The sequence below is a fragment of the Mesoplodon bidens genome, assembly GCF_964165515.1.
Source record: "Mesoplodon bidens genome assembly, chromosome: 11".
NCBI lineage: Eukaryota > Metazoa > Chordata > Mammalia > Artiodactyla > Ziphiidae > Mesoplodon > Mesoplodon bidens.
In genome coordinates this window covers 63,256,619-63,276,506 of record NC_138167.1, presented here as the reverse complement: position 1 = coordinate 63,276,506, position 19,888 = coordinate 63,256,619, and the positions used below count along the sequence as shown (strand labels likewise).

General features: G+C 53.0%; 1 protein-coding gene across 1 annotated transcript in view; it reads left to right on the top strand.

Annotated features, from left to right (window-relative positions):
- Positions 1-9,413: 9,413 nt before the first annotated feature.
- Positions 9,414-19,888, top strand: part of MPPED1 (metallophosphoesterase domain containing 1) — a gene marked incomplete at its 3' end in the record, with an annotated part of 61,808 nt that continues 51,333 nt past the window's right edge. Inside the window, exons 1-2 of the mRNA XM_081248677.1 lie at positions 9,414-9,805; positions 18,856-19,041. Coding sequence (XP_081104803.1) covers positions 9,582-9,805; positions 18,856-19,041 — 410 coding nt within the window. The 5' untranslated portion in view covers positions 9,414-9,581. The remainder of the gene's footprint in view (positions 9,806-18,855; positions 19,042-19,888) is intronic.

Here is a 19,888-nt window from a genome sequence, read left to right as displayed (position 1 = left end):
AGTGCAGTCATCTTTTAATCTATCAAAATGATTTCGTTTTCCCAATTTCAGGCCTGTGAACTGATCACGAATAGCAGGGCAGAGGAAATTAATCATCCAGGCAAAGACTTTTAACAAGTAAATATTATGCACAGAAAAACATGCAATTAGTGGAGGTTAGTTAATGCCTTTCAAGTTTCAGCGGTGCACTGCAGTAAGGGTGGAATTTCTGCATTATCCCTCAGTTGTCTGTCAAAATCTCTAATGTGACAATGTGACATGTCTCTCCCATTGCCCCTCCCTCACCAGGAACAGAAAAAGGGTCTTTTCAAGCATCCCCCCTTTCCATTCTTCTTCTCTCTGACATCTCTCCGTTCAGCAAATTGGTACCTTTGTCTGCCTGCACCTCTGGAGCGAGGGACCCTGGGGAAAGGGACTCCCCAGGTGCAGGAGCCCGGGAACGGGTTCTCAGGCTTGCTCTGTGCCCACTGATCACACAGTTAATGGCATCGCAGATGTGAGACAGGCTGCTTGTGGGGTCTTCCTTCCGACCAAACTTCTCACCCTCTAGGATCAGATATGCCCAACACTTGGGGGGCAGGGAGGAGAGGGGGTGAAGGGAATGCTTCACACAGCAAGAACCATCTAGACTACGCTGGGTCACCCTGAAAGCAATTCCCTGCAGCCGTGTTTCCTGGGGTGTGGATGTCCCCACGGAATGAGACCACCAGCTAGCATCCTCTCCAAACTGCCACTGACATTGTGTGACTCGGGTCTGAAGAAGTGACAAAAATGTAAAAAGCAAAAGCAACCCTAAGGGAGACAAAAAAAAGAGAGGCCCCCTTTTTGGGGGGTGGTGTTGGAGAGAAGGTATAAATAGTTCCTCTGTTAATTTGATTTGCTGTGACTCTCCCTGGTGACATGGCCATTCTGCTGCTAAAACAAATGCTTCACTTTATTTTGATCCCCCCCCCCGCCACCGCTAAGGAGACAAGACTTACTTATGCTTTATTTCCATTTAAAATATCTGTGGCCAACGAGGGCAGCCCAATCCCATGAAAAAAAATAAATCTTAGCAATTTGGGATTATATGTTTTAATTTTGGACTCAGATAGTGGCTTGAGATGTTCTTTGGTCTTTCCACACCTTCCTGTGAATTACCATTTGGCGGAGTTTTCTTGGACGTGAACTTGGCCAGCTTGATGTCAGACTCTGGTTGTACATCATAAGTAGATGCAACTACCCCCCAAAAAAAAGTCTCCCCTCTGGTTGATTGTGAGATGCGTTGAGTTCAGACTCAAGGATGGAGTAGGTGCCTCTCTCCACCACCCCAACCAACCCCAAACCCTGAAAGTTTGCTTCTATTGCATGACTTCACATTTCCATCCCCTCCTTCCAAGAAGGATTTGAGGCTCAGCGTTGATACACATGAAAAGACTTTTGGCATCGCGCATGCTAATTTCATCACTTTAAGGAGAAAATGATGCCTGCCTCCCGTTTCCCCTTCATTTCATTCTTTTGCATTTTCCAACAGTACCGCAGCCTGCAAGGCTGCAAAATATATTGCACCAGCTACCTGAGAAGTGTGAGCTCATCCCTGCACCCTGCCTTTCCCCCTTCACAACGAAGTGCTTTTGGCATTGCAATGCTCATGGAAAAGGCAAACGTTCCCTCCCCCACCGTAGGCTCTCTGCACAAAGGGGTGTGTGTGTGCGGGGGTGGGGGGGATGAATGGAGTTTTGCTTTTGTAAGTTTGTCATTCAGACACATTAGTTAATTGATCATACTTTGGAGATTTAATCCTTAATTGCAAATTCCCGCATGATCACAAAAAATGCACTTAAACTGATCATAAAAATGGCAAAACCCCAATCTCAGACTTAAGTGTAGAATTACCATAGTGCCGATTTGATTATGCTTCAGTGACATCTGTTTAATAGATTTCCATGAGAACTGTAAATCCACATTCACTTTCTTTGCAAATTGTAACTGAACGCTGAGCACCCCAGACCCCCTTGCTTCTCCCCCTCCCCAACCATGTGCATCCCACACCTCCATTAATGTTGAGTGTTACTTGACGCGTACGTGGGAAAGGGATGCAGAATGCTGATTTCTTTCACATGTAACTCGTATTTCCTTTTGTGTGTGGGTATGTGTGCGTGCTTGTTTGAAATGGATCCGAGCAGCTTCCCATCTCAACTCCACAGATACGCGACTCTCCAAATGCTTTATTTCGAAAACTAGGACATAGCACTTTGCGGAAGAAAAATCAGTCCATTCACCGTTATTTATGTGATTGCTGATCTGCTAGGTGGATATAGAAAGCACCAAGAATTATAATAATTTATGGAGCGGAGCACTGGTTTACAAACATATTTCTCAGCCCGAGCTTTGAGGGTTTCTTTGCTTCTCGGGCCTCGTTCGGTGCTCCGGGAATGGAGAATATTCAGAATTTGAAGACCAGCGGGGTGAACTGACTGCATTCATATCTAAAATTAAAGGAATAAGTGAGCAGCTATTTGTGGCAGACAGGACATGATCCAGTAAGTAGCACTCTTCATCATTCTGAAATAAAAGTACATAATTGGAAAATGAAGCAGCAGCGACTGCTTGGGGGGGGGTAGGCGGCGAGGAATTAGAAAGTGTAATTTAAAATCATGTAGTCATAATTCAAAATGGGCCCAGCTAAAAGGTTTTAAAGTGGTAATGCTTTAAAGTCACTCGTGGTTGATCCTTTTTCAAGGAATATGGTCTAATTTTCACAATATTTGTGGATTCCTTCATCGACTTAGCCCATCAGCTTATTCAACGTGGCTGCTAATACCAGCTGCAGGCCAGTATTTTTTTTTTTTTTTTCCCTTGGAAACCCACAGTTGATAAAGAAGGAGGTCAAACATAAGGGCTGTCATTTCAGACACATGGGGGGATTGGGTCTGATATTTTTCCTACTGGGCTGTTTGTTCTTTTTCCTTTCCTTTGAGTTCCTATGTTTTTTTCATTTTTTTGTTCTTTTACCCTTTCTGACATTTTCAACTACTGACTAATCAATTGCATATTTTCAGGCATGAGCAAAACAACGGGGAAAAAAAAACCAATTTAAAAGTGACTTTTGAGCTCGTGTGGAAGCGTGGCCTGTAAAAGAATCATTCCCAAATCCCCACACCTTGGCACTTTTCTGTTAAATATGATTTCTCCTGCATTTTGCTTTGGGGGGGGACACAACTTAGGTGTTAGCGTGGGCGTGGTTTTTCTGCAACATTTTGCCGCCTTGCCACTAAGTTCTCAACAAAAGCTTCAGCGAGCAGGGCGTTGGGCTGAGCTGCCTTCCTCTCTGCATCGCTCTGGGCGACCGGCCAGAGACAGTCGTCTGCATGCTGGGCTGACCCGTTGCAGGGGCTGGGGCTGCTGTCTGCCCCCCACTCGCTGTCCAGGGAGGAGAGGAGTGGGAGTGAAGACAGGGTTGGAATCCTGGGGACACTCTCCAGGTGTTGGGCTTCGTCAGAACGCTGCTGCGGGAAAGGCTCTTGGGGCAGATGTTTCTCGGGGGGCTTCTCCTGTTTAATGGACAATCACCCCTGTGTAACCGTTGATTGTCATCCGAGTTTCGGACTCAGGACAGCACAGTATTGTCCTGGCCTCAATTATGGCTACAAACATGCCAGTGATGGAGAGAGAGAGACATTGGTATCTTTTGGGGGTGGTCGCCTTAACAGCCTCTGGTTGGCTTGGATTATGGTGACCTTTACCCTTTATGACATTTTCAGCTATTGAAATGGGGGCTGGAGAGGATGCTGGTCGTAAAGACTGACCGGGGACAGCAGACGTGAACCGGTACTGTCCCGAGCCCACCCCGGCTCTGAAGAGCCTGAGGGAGTGGATGCCTCAAGCCGTGGGGCAAAGGGAAGCTATCTTTGGTCTGCAGATCGGCAACCCCGGCAGCGCGGTGGCTTGCAGATTTCCCTTCCATATTTGTTGGGCAGATTTGGGCTGCCGGGACCACCCAAGTGTCTCCTTTGCAGAAATCCACCTGCTATTAAGATGCTCCGTGTAAGCCGAGGTCCTTCTCAGTGTCTCCTTTTGGGCCTTCGGCACATGCCAGTGGGCCTCATAGTTTGGTAGGGGCCTTCTCGGGGGCCCTCCAGGCCCCTCCCCTCTACCTCCTCATAAAGGGGTCTGAGCTGCCCTGCTGATCTGTCCAGCTGCTCCTGAGGGGCTCCAAGCCCTTTGAGGGTCAGTTTCATATCTGAGTCATTTGGGTCCCAGAACAGGGCCTGCCCTCGAGGGGGGAAGTGGGTGTTTCAGGGCTGACCGGTGTTCTGCGGTGACCTGGGTGAGGGAGTGGTGAAGTTTGCCTAGAAAACTAGTCAAGGGCAGGTGGTGCAGGATGTGTCCAATCACAGCACCCTGGGAAGTAGTGACCTCTGACTCACCCAGTACTGGATGGGAGGGCAGGGGCCGGGAGCCCCCTGATTATCTGAAAATCTCTGCTCGATTCTCGGAAGTTCCTGGAAGAGCTCCTGGGTTTCATCGGAACTTTCTAACCCCAGTGGAAGAGATGCTTAGTGAGAACCTACTGGGTGCTGGCTCTCAGCCGTGCTTTTGCAGGTACCATGTCCTGCACTCCTGCCAATGGCTCTGGGAGGGAGGTTTAGCATCCACATGTTTACAGGTGAGAAACCCAAAATCTGAGGAGGTTAAAGCTGCTTTGGAGTCTGGGCTTGGTACCTGAGGGCCTGTATGGTTTCTCTTACTCACTCATTCGTTTGTGTATTGTTTTATTCTTTGGCGTCTCAGCCCAGACACAGGACATTACTCTGGGAGCTTCGGTGAGAGAAACCCCAGGGAGGTCAGAGTCGGGGGTGGCGGGGGACATCTTCCCAAGGCCCCAAGCCAGGAAACAGGTGTGTGTGCACAGGTGGGGGTGGTGCGTGGAGCCTTCCAGGCAGAGGGAACAGCAAGTGCGAAGGCTCAGAGGTGGGACTCCCGGTGTGCCGGGGAATCCTGGAGTGGAGAGCTTGGCCTGAGTGGTGAGGCTGGGGGCAGGTGTGGGCTCCTGGGCTGATCTAAGGAGCTGGGCTTCCCCGCAGGACAGCAGGATGCTCCTGACGAGATCCAGTGTGTGGGAAGGGATGGCGTGGTCAGAGCGTGTGTTAGCACCTTGGTTCTGGAGGCTGGTGTGATGTGTGGCCTTGGTGATGCAGCAAGGAGGGCAGACAAGGTTGTGGAGGCAGCAGCGGGAGGTGGGGCCCAGGTTGGCCTCTTTCCCGGGTATGAGCTTCCCGTACCGTCCGTCCCTAATAGCTAATTGCCGCCTGGTGCCTCGGCCGGCATCCAGGCTCCTCCTGGCCTGACTTGCCTCAAGGCACCTGAGGACCAACAAATAAATGTCTTGGAGGGGAAAACAAAAAGAGAAACCACCTTGTGAAAGAATAAGACTTTTGAAAAGCGAGCCCTAAAGAATGGAAGGAGTTTTTCAACAAGAAGTTTTCAACTCTCCCAATCTGGGCTGACTGGGCCTTTATGGAGGGGCCGGCACAAGGCTCCCGTCACCCCATCTGTCACCTCCTGACGGGACCAATGAGAAAGTGGAAGCACAGAGAGGTTAAGTGACTGCCCAGGGTCCCGTAGCTAAGCAGCACCGTATTTGAACCCTGAACCTCTGACCTCAAAGTCCAGGCCCTCCTCCATTGCAGAAGCACACCAGGGGCCAACAACAATAATAATATGATGAGACTGTTTATTGACGCTGCCTCTGCCTCAGGGCCTTTGCACTTGCTGTTCCCTCTGCCTTGGTTCTCTTTCCTAGGACTGGCTCCCTCTCAGCATTCACTTTTGAGGTGATGGCACCTCTTTATACAGGCCTTTCTTGATCATCAATTTAAAGTAACAACGCTCTTCTCCCCCAGTACTCATTATTGCATCACCCCATCCTGTCTTCTTCCAGGTACATATTATTATCTGGAAGTATCTTTTCTATTTACCTATGTGTTTGCTTTCTTGCCCCCACCTCCGGTTCCTTGAGGGCAGTGACCTGTTGATTCTTTCACTGCTCTTTGTGGCATCAGGACCGGTGATGGCACATAGGGCCAAGGTCAACATTTGTTGAATAAGTAAATGCATTAATCAATCTATTCCACCCTCCTCTTTGTAGTCCCATTTCCTTCCTGCCCACTGGCACGGAGGAGGCCCCGGTGGCCCAGCCAGGATGCGTGACTTGCTCAAGGTCATTCCACTGGACAGAGAGCCAGGATGGAAGCCCAGGTGGTCTCCCCTGCAGTGGGTCCCAGCACCCTCCACGTTGCCTGCGTGCTGTGTTGTTTTGTGGACCAGGTGTAAATGCTTCCCAGCTCAAAGCCGTTTGTTTGGGAATCGCGGCTCCCCCTCCGTGGATCGGCTGCGTTCTCTGCACAGTGGCTGACGCTGCTGCAGCTCCATAAATATTAAATGGGTATTAAAAGAAGGCTCTGCGTTCCCAGTTTCCCTGATTTCTCTGAGCAGGGCCCACTGCAAACCCCTTTATGCAGCATTTCACTGCGGAGTGCCTCCCGGGACACCTTGCAGCCTGCCTTTTCTGGCTGAGTCCCCTGGTGCAGACTGGTTCTCCCCTACTGCGGCTAGCCTGGCTGCAGGGCATGCAGGCGCCTGCTCCTTGGGGGCAGGGATGGGTGGAGGGCCCCATCCCCGCACCCCTCCCTTCATCCATCCCTGCATCCTTCCCTCCATTTCTCCATCCTTCCATCCATCCCTGCATCCATACATTCACTAATTCAGTATTTATGAAGCATCTGTGATGGGCCCTGGGGTGATGATGATGATGATGATAAAAACAACAATAGCAACATTTTCTGGCATTTACTCTGTGCTGGGCTCTGTGAAAAGCAGTTTACATGTGTCACCTCATTTAATCTTCACGACTGTATGACATGGGTACTATTTTCTCTCCATTTCGTGGACTAGGAATCAGAGTCCCTGGCAGGTCACAGAGCTGCTGGAGCTTGATCTGACGTACCAGGGTGAGCGAGGGAGACCTAGGCTCAGCCCCCAGGGGACATCCAGGCTCTTCATGGGACCCTGGGACGAGGACCCCTGATCGAGGCCTCTCTGAGGAAATACTGGCGTTGTTGAGGGGTGAAGGGTGAGTTTGGCCAGATGGAGAGGAGGCCAAGGGGGCTCCAGGCTGCCTGTGTCCGGGTCTCAGCACCACCCTCTCTCTGTGCTGGGCTTGGGCAAGAGACCTCACTTCTCTGTGACACACCGTTCTCATCTGCAGAATGGGGGGTATTGGAACACCTATGTCATAGGTAGGTGGTGAGCCTTAGAGAGGGGCCCCTTGAAAGTGTTGGAACTGCGTGCTCTGAACCAGCACACAGCACTCATTAGCTAGAGGCCCCTGGGCACTGGAGCCTGCTGGGCACAGACCTGTGTGGCTGGAGTGTGGGCAGGGCCCACGGGCCGTGGGTCCTCATCAGAGGAGCCACGGTAAGGATTTCAAGCAGGGGCTTGACGTAGTCAGCTTACATTTGAGAAAACTGCGGTTCTTCAGGGCTTCTGGAGCTGCCCCCTTTGCTCACACTGGACACCCCTGGACCCCAGGTGCCCCAGCACCTGGGCAGCACCTGCCCACAGCAGGCCTTCCATACACAGGTCCCCGATTGAACTGAATAGTGATTATAATAGTAATGGCGAACATTAGCTGGGCACTTGGTGCCTGCCAGGCACTGTGCTCAGAATTCCCATTCGTTTAACCTGCGCAGCTGCCCTGGGGGGCAATGTTACCATTATCGAACCCATTTCCCAGAAGACGAAGCTAAGATTTAGATTAGGAAGTTGGCTTAAGGTCACACAGCAGGTCAGCTCCAGGCTGGGCCTCAAACTCTTGTTCAGATCTGGGCTGTTGGAGCCCTGGACCTCGGCGTCTGCTGCCTTGAGGCCTCTCCCGGGGTAAACAGGACGGGCACAGGCTCCGAGGCCTGGACACCCTGACTCACCCAGCTAGGAGGCCTGCCACGCTGCGTCCGATGGGGGAGCCGATTCATTAGAAACAACGAACAGGACAAAGAACAGGAGCAAGTGCGTCCTGGAGGGAAAAGGCTGATTTTTTTCTCCTTATCTTCCCAAGTGGAAAGGAGGGATATGTATTTTGAACCAGGATGCTTTTTTTGGGGGGGAGGATAGTGATGGGAGAGCAGAAGGATATTGCTGTTTATTGCACCTCGTATGGGCATGATTGTTGAGACTTAAAAAAATTAATAATCCGTTTTGCCTTTGCACCTAATGAAAATGTTCTCCAGTCTCTAATTTTTGTCATTTTCCTAATCTAACTTGTTTTCTGACTGTGTCCATTCTTCTTCCATGTGCAAAGCAAAGGGGATTTTTCTTCCTTTCACGTGAGTGGGATCTGACTGTCCAGGAATAGTTTAAATGATGTTATTTTCTCCTTGGTTAAATGAAGTGCAGATACAATCGTCGGAGGGTCTTAATGACCAAAAACCAAAACAAAACGAATCTTTGAGGCATTTCCTATTTATATAATTAAAAAAAAATTGTGGAAAAGAACAAGAAAAAAGATGATCTTAATGAGGAAGCATGGGCTGTCATGGCAAGTGTGTGTGTCAGGGTAGGATGCAGCCTTATCCAGGACCTCCGTTTCCAGGATTCCACATAGCCGAGTTGGGATCAAAAAGGGACATTTTAATCTAGTAACTACAAATGCAAACTGTACTTTCCAATGAAAGAAATGAAAAAAATATCTATAGCATTTGTAAGCTGTGATTTGAGTAGATTCAAGGTTTGACTGGGAACATCAGAATTCCTGAGATCCTTATAAGGCACTTGAGAAGGTTGTTTTTTTGTTTGTTTTTTTTGTTTTTTTTAAAGTAGATTCCCACCCAACGCCCGACCATGACCACCCTCTGAGCTGAGCTGGTGTATGGCAATCTTTCTGGGAAAATCCCTTATCCGGGCGCTGCTAAAAAGATATCTTTAGGCGAAATGGTGGTTGATGAAGGAATTTGTGCCCGTGCTTTCCCCACCTGCTCGGGCTTGTAGGGGTGTGTCCGTGTGGGAGTGTGTTGGTGGGGGGGTCTGAGGGGAGCGGGTGGGGTTGGAGGTGAATCCTTCCTATTCCCCAGTTCCGAAAAGTAAAACTTACCTTACCTGTTTCCAGAATACCAGCCATTGTCTTCCGCATCTCACGGCCACGCTGTGGGCTCTGGGGGGTTTTGTCGAAGGCAAAAAAAAAAAAAAAAAAGTCTTAAGTATTTAAACATGTTGGACCATGCATGCATCCGTCCATGGCGTTGTGGTTTTTTTTTTTTTTTTGGTCCCCTCCCTCCCTTCCCTTTTCTTTTTACCGAAGTATATTCATCAAACTGCTGAGTTGGAAAGATTTGTAATGAGTTTTTGAGCTGTACGACTGTGTTTTTTTTTTTTTTTTCCCTCTCCCCCGCCCTCTCCCTCTTTCTAAATCTTCATCTGACATTAAATAAAGCAAATCCCAAACAGATTAACTGTCGCACGGTTCTGCTCCGTCTCCTCAGTCTGTTCCCAGGTCTGGCTCGGGGCCGGGCGGCGGGAGATGCCCGGGTGGCCTGCGGAGGTCCATGTGGCGCGCTAGGTGGGATCCCGGCGTCCTGAAGGCAGAGGCCCTGGCCCTCCTGCCCTGCGGCCTGGGCATGGCCTTCTCCCAGTCCCACGTGATGGCCGCTCGGAGGCACCAGCACAGCCGGCTCATCATCGAGGTGGATGAGTACAGCTCCAACCCCACCCAGGCCTTCACCTTCTACAACATCAACCAGGGCCGCTTCCAGCCGCCGCACGTGCAGATGTGAGTGGGCGCCTCCAGTGGGACTGCTGGGTGGAAGGTGTGGGTGGTGAGGGCTGTCCGGGCTGGGCTCCTGGACTCGGAGTGCCTCCTGGCTTCTGGGCCCAAGCGTTTCATGCAACGGTTCTGGAATCCCCAGACCAGCGAGGCTCTGAGATGGGAGGGATGCGGGAGAAGTTGCAGCGTGCTGGCCTGTGGGCCGATTCTGGCCTGGAGTCTTGTTTCATTCGGCCAGGAGAATGTTTTACAAATATTGAACAATGAGATGATTGCACATAAAAATCCAGACTCCTGGCTTGGCCGTACGAAGCCCAAAGTCCTGGCCGCCCCAGGCCCATACGTCCTCGTGGCAATGTCTGGGGGGCTGAGTTCCAGCTGCCCCTTCTTGGTATTTGGTTACTGACCCCCTGGTCTAATTCATGTTCCTCGTTGTACAGTTGGGGAGGACGAGGCCCAGAGCGGGGACGGGACTTGCTGCAGGCCCCATGGCAGGGTAGGACCCTGGGCTTGGCCTGGCTGTCCTCTCTTCCCTCTGCCCCTCCCTTTTGCCCAGACCCCCTTTGCTTCTGTTGAAAAAGCAGAGGTGCTTTCCAAAAGGACTGGGGAATTCTGCTGCCTGCCCTTTGGGGCTGATGGAAAATACCAGGGGTGCCCCAGCAGTGGGGCCACAGCGAGAACATAGACTTGGGACTCCTGTGCACAGGTAGAACCTTTCCCCCGCTCCCTGGATTTTTTTCCAGTGGTCGGGAGAGGTGCAGGTGGCACAGGGTGGAGGTGGATAAATTCCTGGCCCTGCCCTGGGCGACTCCGGGTGTTGCCAGAACCTCCTCCTCCTCCTTTGTCCCCGCTGCCCGCTCCCATCAGCCCTGCACCACAGGGCTTACCTGGTGAGGAAGCAGAGGCCCAGACAGGTGACCCACGCGAGCCCACACAGCTGGCAGGCACCAGAACTGACACCCGTCTCCAGTCCAGGGCACTCTCCACGCTTAGCATCCTTTTGCTCTGATGTCTGTGGACGTAAGTATGTACGTGCCTCCATCTGAGAATTTAGAGATTCGTCTGCTCCGTTGTTGAAACTTCTCTCAGCCCCTTTGGGGTGCCCCTGTGCTGGGTCTGGGTCTCTGACAAGCCCCTGACGACGGGGGAGCCCCACGAGTTCCCAGTGAGAGCACAGGGAGGTCAGAGCTGTGATGGGGATGCTCCTGGGCTCTGGGGCTCAGAGCAGGCCCCCCTGACCCCCAGGCTGGGTCAGATGCCTCCATGAGGACACAGACCCCAGCTTCCTCTAGGACCTTGAGTACCGTCTCTAGGGAGCAGTGGTCACGTGAGGTATTAGCGGCTGTCCCTTGGGGAGACGGGAGAATGCGGCACGCGGCCCACGGAGAGAAGGAGCCAGGGGGTTTCTACACCCGGGCCTGGAAGTGGGTTCGGGAGGTTGCTGCCTCTTGTTACTGTGTGGTTCCCTCGGGACTGGTCTTCTGTTGTAGAGGATGGGTGCAGAGAGATTATTCATGGGCGAAGGGGTTGTGGAAGGCAGGTGGGCACCAGGCCTGAGGGTAGGTTCCAGCATCGGGAACACCCTCTTCCCTGCAGCGCCTGCTCTGGAAAACATTCATTTCCGTGGGAGCTGCAGGGCTGGCCTGTCAGTAGCTGCTTACTTTATTTTTTGGTAGATTTCTCTTTGGGAAACTAACCCCAGTACCCATTTTGGAGCCAGATTGGCAGATTTGGGCGGGATGGGAGGCCCTGGTCTCAGGCACGCTCTTCCTCGGTCTCTGGGACCTTGAGGCCTGGCAGGGCTGCTGCCATGGGGAAGGCCTTCCCAGGGCTGGGTTTGCTCTTCTGTTGATGGGGTTTATCCTCCTGGGCTGGAAGTGACAGTGCCTGAGGTCCCCGGCTGCCACTGGGGACGGGCGAGAGCACCGGGCCCCTCCGGCAGAGCAGGTGGGGTACGTGTCTGTGCCCATTTGTCTGCACACCCATGAGGAGGGGCCCCCGGGCACCGCAGATACAGCTGAGTAGTAGCAGGCAGTGCTGCCCTGTAGAACACCCCCGCCGGGCAGCCCCCAGTCCCAGAACAGGGCGAGGGCAACAGAAGTCAGGAGACAGGGTGGCCAAGGGGCTGAGGAAGGACCCTCTGGAAGAGCTGACTTTTAGGTTGAGACCCAGAGGACGAGGAGGGAGGGCAGCAAGTTGGGAGGGGCCCGGAGGAGGAAGCAGGCCAGGCAGAAGTTGCCGCAGGGTCTGAGCCGGGGGGTGGCTGGGAAGTGCAGGAACGCCCAGCTGGGTGGAGGTTGCGCTGGGCAGGAGCCACGCGGGCCCCCACAGGCCAGGCTGTGCCCTGAGGAAGGGCAGTGAATGACCAGGTGAGAGGAGGGAGATTCCCCCCATTTAACAACTGCGGGTTATTTGTTCATTCGTCCATTTATCCGTCCACTCGGGGTGTTTGTGAGCAGCTGCCCAGCACACTGGTTACTTAGGAACATGGGCTCCAGGCTAGCCTGCCTGGCTTTGAATCCTGGCTCTGCCACTTGTTTGTTGGGTGTCTCTTGGTGCCTCAGTTTCCCCGTCTACATAATGCTGCTCATTGTAATGCTGCGGATTAGGTAGGTGAACCCACATAGAGGGGGGCCAGGCCGCAGATGTCCAGTATTGTTAGTACTCGCTGGCTGGGCTAGGTTCTAGGGACACAGCAGTGATCAGGGACAGAGCCCTGCCCGCGCTGAGCTGACCCTCCAGTGGGATATGTCGTAAAAGTCATGAAGTGTGCGATAACATAGGATCCCGGTAGCAGTAAGTGCTGTGGAGAAAAAGCTTAACGGCTTTTTGCGGTCCCTCAGCTGGTGTGGGCGGAGCAGGTGCACACCGGCCTGCCCCGTTCCATCCCTCCTGGCCTGCTCTGTGCTGCCTGCTCCTGAGGCCAGGGTTCCGGGCTTTACTGGCAGTGGGGCTCTGGGGAGGCTGGGGGTTTGGGCCGGGTCCTGGGAAGAGCACGCAGTGAGCCCTGGTTCTGGACTCCTCATCCAGAGCTCTCTCATTGCCTGCTCGGGTCAACCCGCCTTTGAAAGGCAACTTTGCACACAGCTGGGTGAAGCCGGGTCACATGGGGACTCGGCGGGTGCTGCTCCCTCCCACCCCCCTTCTTTGGACTCACACCCTGCGCACCAGGGAAGCACGTGGGTTTCCATGGCGAGTGTCCACTGAGGGAGACGTGGGAGGATGGATGCCACTTCCCAACACGTGATTTATCGCCACCCTGGGCTTTGTCTCTGGGGTGAGGGAGTGAGGGGGCCCTATTTAATAAATCCACAATTTACATTTAGTAACAACAGTGACAGTCCAAACGTGGCCTCTGATTGAGCCCTGTGATTTATGTAGTTGCCCCCAGAGACCCTGGCGGTAACGAGGCTGTCTTTGCCTGAGGAGTGAATGTCTGGATCTGGGCCTCTGGGTTTTGGGTCCTGAGACGGAAGACCCCTTACCCTGGGGGCCGAGAAACCCTGCGGTGGTCTGGGGAGAGAGCCCCTCCAGGCACTGGCCCCTTAGTCCTGGGTGGGCAGGTGGACGGGTGGCCTGGTGCTCAGCGAGAAGGTGAGAGCAGTGTCTGCGGGACAGGGTTACCCTGGGGATCCACCTTATGGCGGGGTGGCTGGTGCCAGGCACGGCGACTCCTCTCTGGCCTTTAAAAGGAGTCCCATTGGTGGATACTAGACTAATAACCCATTTAAAGACCCTCCAAGCACATCAGGCTGTACGGGGTCCTTGAAGAATGTAGCAGGGCGGGAGCACTGCTCTGCGCCAGGCTGGGACTGGCCCCCTGTCCCCATCCCTCCCCTCTGGGCCGGGTTGGAGTACCGACCCCCTCGCTAGGTGAGACGGAGGCTTCAGAAGGGACCCGGTGGCCCCTAGCCCGTCTGTGCACTGAGAGGTCTCCAGGAGACAGTGAGGGTCAGCCTTGGCCCCGGGAGGGGGCCGAGGGGGCGTGGCAGGAGGAAGGCCCTGACCTGGACTCTGTCTGTTCTCAAGCCGCATCCTGCACCCTCTCCCCAAGGGCTCCAGGTGCAGTTCTGGTTTCTGGGACATTTATGTTTTTTTTTTAAATTAATTTTTATTGGAGTATAGTTGCTTTACAATGTTGTGTTAGTTTCTACTGTACAGCAAAATGAATCAGCTATACGTATATATATATATGCTCTCTTTTGGATTTCCTTCCCGTTTAGGTCACCACAGTGCGTTAAGTAGAGTTCCCTGTGCTATACAGTATGTTCTCATTAGTTGTCCATTTTATACATAGTATCAATAGTGTATATGTGTCAATCCCAATCTCCCAATTCCTCCCAGCCACCCCCCCCATACACATTTGTTCTTTACGTGTTTTCTGGGACATTCCATGGTTCCCTCTGCCTCCCCTACTCTTTGTCCTGACAACATAGACTCATCCTTCAGATCTCACCCAGGTGTCACTTCCTTGGGGACACCTTCCCTGACCCTTCCCCAGACTTTCCTAACACCACCCCACCCCGATCTAAGCACTCAGAGCTTCCCCTTCGTGGCACAGGCTTCAGCCTCTGCTTATGCATTCATTTGTGGGACAGTTTTCTAAGCATCCGTCCCCTCCACCAGCACGGGCTGTCCCTCGAGCCTAGCACAGTGGACAGGAGGAGGGAAAGAAAAGGGAGTGAGGATGAGGCAGGGTGCACGCCCCAGGAAGAGTGTGGTGGGAGTTCAAGGAGGGCTTCCTGGGGGCGGTGGCATAACCCTGGAGCTTGGAGGACCAGCAAAAGCAAAGCCAGGATGTGGGGAGGAAGGGCAGGCACAGGGACCCGGGGTGGAGGTCACCTCAGAGCCAGTGCTTCGTGGAAAGAGCTTTGGGCAGTGTGGCCCAGCGCCAACCAGTCCCTGCCCTCCTCTGGCCCTCCGTTTCCCCACTTGTAGGATGAAAGGAGGGGACCAGAGGTCTCTCTCATTCTAGAGCGCCACGGCTCGTGTCCAGTTACGTGGCTGGACATGGTTTTGGAACTTCACTGAAGGAACGAGTCCTCTGCCCTCCACCCCCTGGCTTTCAGTGCACCCTATTTCCCGAGGAAGTAGTGGGGGGACGGGGCTCTGCTTCTGATGCCCACATGAGTTTTTGCTACCAGGAGCTGTACTTCCAGGGAGCCAATGGCTTAGGGGAGAGAGAGACCGAGAAGGGGTCCAGGGCACAGGAAATGGCCTGCAGGGGGCATTCATTGGGGTTTCCAGTTCTCACATCTCCGAGAGAGTGGGTGGTTCCCACCTTACAGAGCTGGACTGGAGGATGGGAGGGTCCAGGGCCCAGCGAGGAAGTCGCCGAGCCAGGGTGCCAGCCTGGGTCCAGGTGCCGGAGGCTGAGTTCTCTATTCTGTACCATCCCTGCTGCCAGGATTCTGGTGGGAAGATCCCTTGTGAGGCTGGAGAGAGTGGTGACAGGTTGTAGGTCTCAGAGAGAGAGAGAGAAAGAGCCACAGCCTTGATTGGGGCCACCTCAGCAGGCAGATGCTTTGGGAAAGTCGGGTTTGCGCCCCCCACCCCAAACCAGGAACACTTGTTTCCATACCTTCTCTCTGGTCCATGAAGAACGACTCTGGAAAATAACCATTTTGCTTTGTTTCTTCTAGTCGTGAGAAGGTGTGAGGTTAAATGCCCCAATTCCAGTTCTGAAGACCTAGGTTCAAATTCTACTCTTTAACGTACTAGCAGGGGCCCTGGATGTGGGACTAACCTTTCCAGGCCTCAGTTACTTACTCTACAGGGCTGCTGGCACTCAGGGGTTAGCCAGGGTTTTGCCAATGCAAGTGTCAGAAACCCAATTCAAATTGTCTTATGGGTAAACGAGAGTTTACTGGCTCACATGATTAGCTAGGAAATCCAGGGTTGGACTAGCTTCAGGCACAGCTGGATCTAGGGTTCAAATGATGCTGCCAAGTCCTCCCACCCTGTGTGTGCTCTTTCTCTTTCTCCATATCTTCATTCGTCTTGCTCTTTTCCTCACTTCTAAACACAGGCAGGGTTTCTGGGAGCTGCACGAGGTGGTCTCTATGGATGTCCTGTCCTGTGCCTAGCAGGTGTTTGGTATTTAGGGGGCACTCAAGAAGCATTTGTCCATAGATTGACTGAATGAAATGAAGTAAGGCCTGGAAATAGTCCAGCTTGGTGTGAGTTCTGGAACCAAAAACCAGCTTCAAATTCCAGCTCCACCAGCTTCCATAGCTGAGATCCTGAGCAAGTTAGCCTTTTCTGATCCTCAGTTTCCTCATCTATAAAATGGGCACACCCATAGTGCCCTGCTCAGACAGTCATTGTGAGGGTGAAGAGAGCAGTTGCATGTAAAGCGCTTAGCACATAATGAGCTCTCAACCCGTGGAAATCATCAATATCATTACTGTTATTATTTCAAGGTTGAGCATTTGTTACAATCCAAATAGCCGGAGGACAGTGCGGGGAAATAAGAGTCTATGTTTTTTTCTCTGGGGATTATTAGGTTTGCATCCTCCCTGAGCTCAGAAGCCTCGGGGCGGAGGGAAGTAAGAATAGAGTTAATTAAAGAGCTTGGGCTCCAGCAGCAGGCCCAGCCTGACTAGCGCCCGTGGAACTCGCGTGCTCTTGGCTGGCTGATGGTGGGAACTGCGACCTGCTCAGGGCTCCTCCACGAGGGACTCACAGGGGGTGGCATCTCCCTCCCTGTGTCTCCTGTTTTTGTCTCTTTGACTTGTTCTCTGTTTCCTTGTGGTGTCCTCACAACCTCAGTGTATGTGAGGGGGAATGAAAGAAAGAAAGAAAGAAAGAAAGAAAGAAAGAAAGAAAGAAAGAAAGAAAGAAAGAATGAATGGCTCACTCATGTTCCTTGCCAGGCCAGTAGCCCAGTAGTGATTGGCTGCCTTGGTCCAATCAGCTGTGTTAGGGGCGGACAGGTGGATTCACAGGCTGGCTCCCTGCAAGACGGTCACATAGGGTGGGGGGAGGGACCCAGAGGACAGAGGAGAGGCCGGAATTACTGGGAGGGAGATTTGAGCTTCCAGATCACCTCCTCCTGGAAAGTTCAGGGGGCCCCAGGCCAGGTTAGGACCTTCTCTGGCCCCCAGCCCCTCTGCTGCCCCATCAAATCTTGTGACTTTATTGTCGCTTCCTGGCCAAGTCTGAGAGTCTCCACCATCAGTCAGGGATCAGGCCTGGTTCATTCAGTTCCCCAGCTTTGAGCTCAGGGCTGGTACCCAGTAGGCATTCAGGATGTGCTGTGTTGAATGAATGAGGGAATGAATGAAGGAATGAAGGCATGAGAGGGACAAAGAAGGGCTCCAGAACCCTCCTGTTGCCATCATCAGACTCAGGGATTTTTCCTCTTCTCCCCGGTCGGGTCCAACTCTGACCTGCTGGGATTCTAACTTGACTTAACCACCCCAGAAAGGTGCCCCGTGAACCCCTCCCGCTGCGGCCTGGTGACGTGGAGGGGCCGATGTGACGCTGTAGCTGCGGCGGATGGGGCATTGCTAATGCTCCCTGCACACTAGCATGCTGAACCCACGTCTCTCGTAAGGTGTTAGTTACGTTTCTTTGAAGTATTTTGTCTGAAAAAAAAAAGATAATTAGAAAGATGTCTTTAAAAGTATTTATGTAACTGATATGGTACCGCTTTTGGTTTGGCGCATAATTAGATTTAAACACAACTCCTCGAGCGGCATACTCATTTGGAGAGAGCAGCTCGTCGAAATGTCATTGCGTTGTTTTGCAGAGTTTTGAGCCTGGCAAAACCAGTCAGCTGAGGAGGCAGAGTGTGGCTCTCGGGGAGAGCCCTGAACTGGGGGGGCCACCTGCTCAGTGTCCTCATCTGTAAGACGAGAAGGCTCCCAGGGGCTCCCAGGGACCAAGAACTTACAGTAGTACAGCTTTTTAATTTTCTGAACATTATTGCCTAATGAGGTAGCTCCATTTTACAGATGGGCAAACCAAGGCCAAACATTTTCCTAAGGTTACACATTAGTGATGGGCAGCAGATCTGGATCTGAAGCCTGGTCTTCTGATTCCAGAACTGTTTTCCTACAGGACCTTGGAAAGCCCTTGTTCTAAACCCAATCGGACCATCTCATAGTTCTGGAAAATTGCTGCCTGTCTTTAGTGCTTTGTTTCACAAGTTCCCACGAAATTCCCCCCTTCACTCGTGGCTCTCCCTGGATGCTACTTGTGCTGTCTCTGCACAGTGCCAGAGAGTTGGATCTTCCAGCTGGATGGTGGACCTCAGTCCATGCATCCTTGATGGGGTGGATAGCACCCCCCAAGGGGGTGAAAACTGGTTTTGGGGGGTGAAAAAAATCTTACTCTGATTCTAAAGCACAGATACACACACAGTAAATGAACAGATATACAGCGTATCCGTGGTGTTAGAACTTTATGAGACAGGGGTGAGTAGAAAAAACATCTAAAAAGGCCCCTTGGGCTTCCCTGGTGGCGCAGTGGTTGAGAGTCCGCCTGCCGATGCAGGGGACGCGGGTTCGTGCCCCGGTCCGGGAGGATCCCACATGCCGCGGAGCGGCTGGGCCCGTGGGCCATGGCCCCTGAGCCTGCGCGTCTGGAGCCTGTGCTCCGCAACGGGAGAGGCCACAGCAGTGAGAGGCCCGCATACCGCAAAAAAAAAAAAAAAAAAAAAAAAAAAAAGAAAAGAGAAAAAGGCCCCTTAAGGGCTGATAATGAGAAAAAAAAAGGTAGAGAGGTACTACTTGTCAAGCAGCAGGTTAGCTGTAGTCGCCATACAGGTGCACGCAGGTACAGATGCCAGGCTGTACCTGTCAGCCCTTCCCACTCATTACCTCGCAACAACCCTTGGGGCTTCCCATGTTACAGAGGGGAAACTGAGGCTCAGGGGGAAAATGTTCTGCCCTGCTAGTGAGCAGGAGGGTCAGGATTCGGACACAGGTGGGCAGGCGGATGTGATCTGGACCACGTGTGATCTGATCTGGCTGTGATCTGAGTTGATGGGACATGAGCTGCAGGCTCCCAGCACCGTGACCCCGTGACCCCATGATCTTCTCTCCCCTCAGGGTGGACCCGGTGCCTCATGACGCCCCCAAGCCGCCCGGATACACCCGCTTTGTCTGCGTGTCTGACACCCACTCGAGGACGGACCCCATCCAGATGCCCTACGGCGACGTGCTGATCCATGCTGGGGACTTCACTGAGCTGGGGCTCCCAAGCGAGGTGAAGAAATTCAACGAGTGGCTGGGTAGGTGCCAGAAGGGGTGGTGCCTGTGAGCAGCCAGACTCGGACGGGCCCCCTGCCCACCGTCCTTCCTCCCTGCTCTGCCCGGCCCCTCCCTGGACTTTGTCACCTGTCCACCTCCCCTGGGAAGCCCCCTGACCTCCGGGACCAGGCCACACCCCTCTCACTCTCCTGTGACACCTAGGAGGTCTCCTACCCCAGCACTTGTCTCTGCTGTGATTTTCCATTTGTTCGTGGGATTTTTTTGGCCTGAGAGACTTCCTCCCAAAGGAATTTTGCCCAGGTTTGGTTTTGTCCACTTGTGTGTCCAGCCCCCAGTGCCTGGTACAGGTAGGTGCCGAGTAAATAATTGATGAGCGGATAAGTGGCTGAACGGGCGAATGAATGAATGACTCTCTGGGAACAGTGATGTCAGGGCAGGCACCTCAGCTGGTAGGTACAGCCACCCGCAGTCATTGACGGCTTCTCCAGTGAGGGGACCGTCCACGCCTCCGTGGCCCCAAGCAGGAGCCCAGGGGGCCCGGTGTGGGTTCCTCCGTGGGCAGCCATTGGTACAGTCAGCGGAGTGCCGTCCCACGCCATAGGAGATGGTGGGCCGTGATTTGCAAGCACGCCCCTAGGGTTTTGTCTTTGGCTTTGCTTTCTTCCAAAATAAGAAAGACATAAATCTGGGGTGCCCCCTGGGAAAAGCCGTTTGCTTGGAATCCAGAGAAACCTCACAGCGAATCTCTCTGCCATGGCCCAAGGAGACAGATGGATGGCCCCTGGGCTGCCCGGTGTACTGGCCTCCTGTCACAGAGGCCTGGGTACGGGGCGGGCCCACCTCCCTGTGCAGCCCCTCGTGGCCGCCAGAC